Source organism: Perca flavescens, chromosome 20, assembly GCF_004354835.1.
Source record: "Perca flavescens isolate YP-PL-M2 chromosome 20, PFLA_1.0, whole genome shotgun sequence".
NCBI lineage: Eukaryota > Metazoa > Chordata > Actinopteri > Perciformes > Percidae > Perca > Perca flavescens.
In genome coordinates, this window is record NC_041350.1 from 3,836,152 (window position 1) to 3,845,406 (window position 9,255).

Sequence of the window (9,255 nt, forward strand, 5' to 3'; positions counted from 1 at the left end):
AAATAGGAGACATCTCTATGTACACAAATCGTTGGTCTGAACTGGGCTTAAGGCTACATCTACACTACTATGTCTTGATTCAAAAATAAATATACTTTGCTTTGTTTACGCCTCGCGTAAATTGTAATTGTAATTTTACTTTTAGTAAATAATGTTTTGTTTGAAGTATTGTACTTTGGTACATTTGAAATCACATCCGTTAATGAGTAAAAAAAAAAAGGAAATAAAAACGTTTTAGCAAAATATCTGCCAATGAACTCAAATCAAAATAATTTTTGTAATTTTTTTCAAGTTTTTTTTAAATGTGCCTTTATCAATAGGCAAGAGACTGATTACATTAAATAAGTATAAGGATAAATAAGATATTAAATAAGTATTAATATAAAAAAGTATATCTCCCCACGCTGTTAAAAAGTAACACAGTAACTTTGACTCTGATTTTAAATAAGCTACTGTTTACTTTTTTTTTATACCGGTAATTTTACTAGTACTGAAGGAAATGTTCATCAAAGTATTAGCACTTTTGCTTAAGTAGAATATTTTTGTACTCTGTCCACCTCTGGTAGGAGGCATCAGCCACAGGAAGAGTCCCCACTGAACAGCGAAAGACTTTCGTTAAAAAGGAAAAAAGAGATTCCTGTATGGAAAGAGAGACCTTCAGGTGCTGCTGGAACTTTCTCTGTTAGTCTCCGAGCATCCTGAGTCACAGACAGACAATAGAGCTCCTCTTACCTTGAACAGATGATGCCTCTGCTCCTCTGACATCATCAGCTGGTGACTGTCTGTTACCATGGCGTCCATGTCCATCAGCCAATCCCAGAGCTCCTGGTACTCGGCCTCAAACTCCTGCAGACTGACGACAGCGAGAGAAAGAGAGATTATTAAGTTGAATTATTGTTGGAATTCAATTTTCTTTTTCCTCTGTTATTCATATTGTGTTTGCATACATGCTCTACTTTCCGTTATTGTTTTCTCGTATTATTGTAATATTGTTTTGTCCTGCGGCCATGAGAGACATATGCGTCTTGTTAGGTTAATGAAGAATGCGGCTAAAAATGCAAACTGGAATGAGAGAGAGAGGCGCTGACAGATAAGAGGCAGAAAAACGTCCCAGAACATGAGCTCTCGGTTGGAGGGCATCGCATTATTTGCAAAAATGTCAGTGATCGGTGAATTGAATGTCAGGGGTGAAAGTGGAGACGCTCTTTTGAAACATAAAATCAATCATTTGCAAACAGAAGAAGGACCTTTATTGTTCAGGCTGTTCTTATGAACCATACGTACATATAGCTAAAAAAATTTCAGCACAATAATTCGTATGTATTCCACATATTTATTAACCTGACTCCACCAGATGGATCGCTTCCCATTTGCTCGGCATATCCATCTGAGAACTTTCCGTTGGAGAACTTTTGGGGAAGGGGTGAAAATCCTGGTCAGCTGATTGGATAAACCATCTGTCTATCACCACCTATAGTTGGTGATAGACGGGCCAAATCAACCAATCAGATCAAACTCTTGCCAAAACCAGTCGGGAGAAGAGCAGAAACATCTTTTCCTCCGAGAAAAGCCGCAGAAGTTTTGAGCATCAACGACTTCATTTCCTGCATTCGGATACACTTTTATGCACCTAATTTACGGTGGAAATACCTTTATTTAGCCTATGTAAAGAAAAAAAACAGATGACAATTCAAAATATATAAATAATATAAAGGAAAGTAACGTGGGTGTACTTTTAAGGGAAGTGAGATTCAGCCCTTGTCTTCCTCCCACATTCTCTCATATTGTCCACATTCTTTGTTCACCTCCTCTAACTCTTCTTTCCCAGATTATTTTGCCTCCCATCTCCACCCCCCCCCCCTCTTCTCTTGTCCTCTCACCTCCTCCTCCTCCTCGACACAGGATCACATCAAATATTTATGCTGCTGGAACAGGGTCCAATTGCTCAAACACACACATTACTGTCAGCCGTTTTGTTAAGGTGTGTGTGTGTGTGTGTGTGTTTATTATTATTTATATATTCGGTGGTTTTCGGTCTCGGCGGGGAACGCCAACATGTTTCTCAACATTAGCAGTCAAATTGTTTGGAATTCTCCGGTCGCTGACGACGACAGCTTGACAGCTCTGTCAGGCCTACGGCATTTCCACGACAACACACACACACACACACACACACACACACACACACACACACACACACACACACACACACACTAGTTGCACATAACGACACACTCTCTAGCACACACATGAAAACAATGCCTGAAATACACAAACAACCCAAACACGCCCACTGATAATAACATGTACACACAGTTACCAAGAATGCATCACACACACTAAAGTACACACACACACACACACACCGCAACTTGACCTGCCATCAGAGCAGAGAGAGTAAACTATGAATGAAATTATAGAAACAAGGAAACTAGAGAAAACAAACACCTCCATCTCTCCCCGTTTCATTTAGATTTATCTTAAAGCTGCAAAAATTCAACCTCAGCTGTGATTCATGTTGAGCTGACTAAATGCATTTAATTTGCATTTCCATACGTGTTAATATAATACCCGTATTTCCTTTGCCCTTTAACCTCAAAAAGCCACAAGGAGAAGTGAGGAACAAAATAAAAAAAAAAAAATATCCCCCCCAGTTTTAAAAAAAAAAAGTCCTTAGTTTCCTACAACCTTTTCTTCTCATCAAATGTCCACACTGTTCAGTCAAAATAAACAGTAAGTTGAAAAAACCAACTGAATTCAAGGTGGTGAAAGCTATTACTTAGCAGCATAACCCATGTATATTGCGTTATTACCATATCACTTTCACATATCCATTGTCTTACTTACACCTCACTTTTGCACCGGCTTTAAGTAAGTAAAGTTTATTTCTATAGCACATTTAAAAACAGCTTGCGCTGACCAAAGTGCTGTACATAGCGCATTAGCCACAGGGTAATAAAATAAAACAAAATACAGATCAGTGATTTAGGCTAAAACGACATCAAAAGACAAACACTTAACTACAAACATAGCAGGATAAGACAATTAAGATGCAGGGAAGGCCATCTTTATGTAGCCTGTTGTATTCTGTATTCCTGTATTGTATTGAATGTGAAACTGTATGTTGTCTTGCACACTTATTCTTTTCTTGGCCAAGTCGCCGTTACAAAACAGCCTGCCTGGTTAATTAAAAGGTTAAATAAAAAAATAAAAAGTATTTCTAGACCACATTTGAAATACGTTTACATTTCTCCAGGACTTGCACACAATCACAGAAAAAATCTTTGTGGTTATTATTTAAAATCAGCCAACAGACCTGACCAGCGCGGGCTGGACCAGAGGCCAAACGGATCGGATTCAGGCTACATTTACACCGCTACGTTGTGGTTTAAAAACTATCTTGTCTACGTTTCCCCCTTTCCTTCCCCCTGCTCTGGTGTTTCCCCCTCTCATTCCCCCTGCTCTGGCGTTTCCCCCTCTCATTCCCCCTGCTCTGGTGTTTCCCCCTCTCATTCCCCCTGCTCTGGTGTTTCCCCCTCTCATTCCCCTGCTCTGGTGTTTCCCCCTCTCATTCCCCCTGCTCTGGCGTTCCCCCTCTCATTCCCCTTGCTCTGGCATTTCCCCCTCTCATTCCCCCTGCTCTGGCGTTTCCGAGCCCCTAAACCGGAGACATCAGGAAACCCTTCTGACCCGTTCTGGTTGGTAATCTGCGGGGTTGTGTTTCAGTCTCAACGGCCACAAACGGAGACCTTTGGCCACACCGACACCAACGTTTCTCCTCCTGATTGGGTCTTATCGGTCCCAACGTCTCGTTCTCTGAGAAGCTACTAACGTTACCATGGGAACTACCAGCAATGGGCGGAGTAAACATGCTGCCTCCTGTTTATGCCCAGTGTACCAGAATGATGAGGAGATATTTTGGTTTGGGCGTGCTAGTTTAAACGGAGAATAGTTCTTCTACTGGAGCTAAAAACACTTGTGTGCACCGAGATTGCTTTTGGCTCAAAACCCCGCTTAAAAACCAAAACGTAGCGATGTAAATGTAGCCTCAGGTTTCAAGTCAGAACAATCACAAAAGAAAGTTGTGAAGTGTTATCATTTCCTTCAGTTTCTAACCATTCATGTCTATTCCCCCTAATAATGTCTTTCCTTCCAAAAACGATCCTTACACTCTAAGAATGTCCTTCCTTATAAACCGGCCCTCACATAGCCTACACGTCCTCACTTTTCTTTCATTTCTCTTTCCAAATTAAGGATATATGTTTTCCTCTTCCTCTCTTTTTGCACATCATCGACATAAAGCCCCAAAAAAGTCAGTAAAAAAGTTCCTTAGCCATCATAGAGTTTAGCAAATGACCAATCAGGTTACCACACAGCCGGTTGCACAGCCTGAATGTGAAAACTCGGTGGTTCTGGGGAATCTCAAAGTCAGCAAATCTGCCAAATTCCGCTCAGTGTCGCGTAATTTACCACACATATGCATCGTTCTATTGTATGTTATATTATGACTTCTCCACTTTTTTATGTCTTCGATTTTCTTTTTGCATGATTTCCAGTTTTTATTCATCCTAGGGCAGTGGCCGTTCAAAATGTTCACGTTCAGAACAATCCGCTATATTGAAATAAAACACCTCTTCCCACCTTCCTCTCTTTCCCTCTCCATCTTCTTCCTCCTCTTACTATCTTTTCTTCCCATCTCTCCGCACACACCCCCTTGTCCTCCACTGCGAGTGATTCTCACTGAAATCAAAACTAAACAGAGAAGAAGAAAGCAAAAGGAAGCGAGCACTGCTTCCTTCCCCCGAGGCTGCGTTCCTCATTATGCGGCGAGCGGAGCGGCCCTTTACTGACTCAGACAGATGAAGCAGATACAACACTCGCACAGATTGTTTTCTCTTGTCGTTTGTCGTTTTTTGCACACCCTCCTTCCTCTCCCCCTGTTTCCGTCTTGTTCTCTCACGTCTTGTTAACTAAACGCTTTGTAAAACAGCATCTCTCTGGGCGGGGGGGGAGAAAGCAGACAAATGGGAGTGGAAGGAGCGACGTGGCGGCACCGCGGCGCTGCGTTCAGCACCGGGACAGTTACCGAGCGTTTGAAGTGTCAGGTGTGCTCTCCGTCACGCGGGCTGACGGAGCGCGTGGGAGAGTCGCACAGAGCCGTTCTGACATTCAGTCGCTTGAGGAAATGTGAATTACAGGAATCTATTATTCATTTCTAACTCGTCACAACGCCAGTCAATGCCGGATATAATAAAAAGGCAGCAGGGTATCATGTTAAGTGTGCAGATCTAAATATTGAAAAAGCATATTGATATTATAGTGAAGTTAAACACCCATTTTCACAAAGAGAACATAGAGTTTGAATGGCTTCAAATGTAATACAAGGGCAACAGTGTCAGGCTGCGTTAGGAAAAGTTGAAGAGCAACAGGCTGGAAATCTGCGTTTCCTCCTCTAGTCTAGGGCTGGGCGATATGGAGAAAATCAAATATCACAATATTTTTTAACCAAATACCTCGATATCGATACCGGGACGATATTGGAGTGTTGACTATTGGTGCTTTCACAAAATATTTACACAATGAGATTTGTGATAAATAATCACCAGTAATCAGTCCTTCAACATTCAATCAACATTTTTCAACTTTCTGCTAAGATATATTATGGGAATTTTTGCAACGAAAATGCGGGGATTATGAACTCATGCAAGCCCCGCATATTTTGCGTGAAAATCTGCAATTTATGCAGCAAAAGTGCGGCGTATTTGAAAAAATGCAATCACATAATCACATTTTTCTGGAGGGACGGAGTAATGTGGATATAATGACTAAGTGGGGAAAGGCAAATAATAGAACAGTTACACCAGTCTGGTAAGTTCAGAAAAGTACTTCACTTTACGGTAATGCAGCCTTTAAAACCAGGAGAAGACAACACTTATGGCATATTACTACAGCCAAAATTTAAGACGATATCTAGTCTCATATCACGATATCAATATAATATCGATATATTGCCCAGCTCTACTCTAGTCTATCATAAAATCACGGGATTACATAATAGGACTGCACAATTGAATTGCAATTTTATTGAATGCAATATTTGTTAACGGCAAAATATGTGTCAAAACATTCTGAATGAATTATTGTGGTGCTGATCCTGTCCTAAAGAAAAACATCTTTGTTTGGTACAGATGCTCGCAGAAATCACACTACAATCATTTTCATTTTAATATTTGTCAATGAAAGTGAGATTAATGATACAAACATGATCACTCCCTCAAATATCATGAATCTGTCGGGATTCAAGTAACGCGTTTGCGTTCGGCCCGTAATTGGCCGGCCAATCAGCGTCCGGTGCGGAGATTTAGGCAGCTGGGGGCGTGGTTCATATACTATAGCTTTATCATTTTGGAGACTGGCTGCGGAGCATTGTCAGGACAGCTTCCTATTGGTCAACACCGCTGGTTGAACGCCGGTGTGACCTTTATTCGTGGCGTTGTTTACTACATTGACTTTATTTAGGTAGTTTAGTTTTTGAAGCACTTTGTAGCTGTGTTATTTTTAAAGTGCTTTACAGATTATTATCATTATTACAGTATTTTCTTGAAAAGAAAAGAAGGTTTTAGAGCAGACGTGTAAACTGTTGGTTAAAACAACATGCAGCGCTTTTCCACTCAGGCTTTAAATGGACCGATTTGCCATCATCCATCGCTTTCTACTTCTCTCTCTTTTCATCACTTCCCAATACTTACCTCTCTCTCTCTCTCTCTCTCTCTCTGCTGCAATGGCGATAGCAGCTGTAACCACTGTCTCTAATTCATCATCCGCCATACAGAAAGAAGGGAGTGGAGGGAGGGAGGGAGTGGAGGAGAGAGAGAAGGGAAAGAGGAAATTGGGAAGGAAAGAAGAGGGGGAGATGGCAAGGATGAAGGATATGCAGAAGATGGAAAGAACAGGATATGCAGAAGATGGAAAGAACAGTGGGGACGGTGAGAGAGAGAGCAGAAAAGAGAAGAGAGGAGAGGGTGGTAAGGAAAAAAATGAGGAAAAAAAAGAGGAAAGGAAGAAAAAAGTACAGTAAAATAGATGACAGGATGGAGAGGAGGATGAAAGAGAAGAGGAGAGAAAAAAAGAAAGCAAACTAAGAGGAGGAAAGGAGGGAGAGATGGGGGAGTGAGGGAGGAGAGGAGAGGGGATAAGGGAGAGAGTGGAAAAAGTAAGAGGGAGAGAAAGGGAAGAGAAGCGGGGAGTAGAAGAGAGGGAGGTAGGGAGGGAAATTATGGGAAGAGAGGAAAGATGGGAAGAAAATGAAAAAAGGAAAAAAGTAGAGCGGACAATGGAGGAAAGGATGGAGAGGAAGGAGAAGAATGGATGAAGAGAGAGAAAGGAATCAAACTGAGGAAAGGGGAAACAGAGAGTGAAGGATAGAAGTTGAGAGAAAGAAAAGAGGAAAGTGGAAATGATGCAGGATGGTGAGGATTATGAGGAAGAGGAGGACAGGAGGGAGAGATGGGGGAGTGAGGGAGGAGAGGAGAGGGGGATGAAGGGAGAGAGTGAAAGGTTGAATGAGTCATACTGACAGGCGTCACCTTTCAGTCAGAGACTCGGTCGGATTTATGAGGCGATTCACCGACACTTTTCACCTAATGGATTCATCCTGCAGCAGCACTGCTACACTCACTCACTCACTCACTCACTCACTCACTCACTCACTCACTCCTTTTTAGTCATTATTATTCCTTTATTCAACCAGGTAAGCCGACTGGGAACACATTCTCATTTGTAATGACTACTTGGCTAAGATAAAGAATAAACGGGACAACATAGAGTTACACAGTATATAGGAGGGGTCCTCAACGTTTTATAAGCCAAGGACCCCTTAAAGGAGAGATGGAGCAGGGACCCCCTACTACACATATTGTATGAAATTAAGTTGCATATTAAACTGGGCCTACAATAACGTCTAGGCGACCTGAAGCCTTTATATATATCTTTTTTTGCATAGAATACCAAGCTATTAAAACAACAATTGTTGGCATGATTTTTTAAATCATCTTTTAATGTTAAACATACACGTGGCACAAGCATCTTAGTTAGCTGTATCTGTAGATGGCTACCTTAGTGACTACCTTACCTATAGGCCAGTGAGCCTATCATCAGTGGGGATTTATATTTGTTACTAATATGTTAGAATTATGTTAAGACTTTTTTAATTTATGAAAAAACCTTTTGGATAATAATTTGGAGGCCCCCCTGTAGTGACTCTGATGACCCCCTAAGGGTCCTGGACCCCCTGTTGAAAATCTCTGTTGTATGCTGTTTACGGTCTCATTTATATTATTTATTGATTATTATATTGTAGGTGGTGGGCATTTTCATGGCGGTTTGAGCGGAAGTGATAACATATTTGTTTGCTTCACCTGTTCACCTGTTGGTTTTTTTGGGGCTTTGACAGAGGGGGGGAGATGACTGTGTCATGTGACGTGACACAGTCATGACACATGAACCCTAACCATTTATTACTCATTTTTAATGGTATGTGTGTATATGTATAATTTTTAACCTCAAGGGCAAGTAACTCATTGTTCATCATGACAGTATTTATGACCCTTTAAAATGTTTTAATTTTTGAGTTTAAAATAAGATGTGTTTAATATTGGGATAGAATTTATTTTGTATTGGGACACCGGGCTATTTACCAGTCCCTCCAGAAAAACTCGATTATGCGATCGCATAATTCATCGCATAATCTCAAATATGCCGCACTTTCGCCACATAAATTGCTGATATCCGCGCAAAATATGCAAGGCTTGCATGATTTCATAATCCCTGCATTTTCGTTGCAAAAAAGTCACATATATCTTAGCAGAAAGTTGAAAAAAATGCTGCGTTTACTTCACACAAGAGCAGCAATTTTCCCTGTTGCCATGGGAACGTTATGAAGTGACGTAATTACGCGACGTGATCATCATCGAAAAGCAGGATGTTGGAGGTTGAATTTGACGTGTACTATGAGTCTCTTAAGTTGGTATCCAATCAGAAAGCTATCTTAATATCTGATGTTTAAGTTCTCCTGCTGTCTTTATTATTAACGATTTTTGAAAGTCTGTATCTTTTATTTCTCTCTGTTTAGACTATTACTTTTTTTTTACTTTCATATTATATTATTTGTATATATTTTTGTATCTTATTTGTTTACGCATTGTGATGACTGAATATCTGTGAACTAGTTTTGGAAATATAGTTAAACAAAAAGCA

At 40.7% G+C, this 9,255-nt stretch overlaps 1 protein-coding gene across 1 annotated transcript in view; it reads right to left on the reverse strand.

Moving 5' to 3' along the window:
- The window catches only part of akap6 (A kinase (PRKA) anchor protein 6), a 283,712-nt gene that overhangs the window by 125,063 nt on the left and 149,394 nt on the right, over positions 1 to 9,255 (reverse strand). The window contains exon 17 of the mRNA XM_028566296.1: positions 733 to 853. Within this exon, the coding sequence (XP_028422097.1) occupies positions 733 to 853 (121 nt within the window). The remainder of the gene's footprint in view (positions 1 to 732; positions 854 to 9,255) is intronic.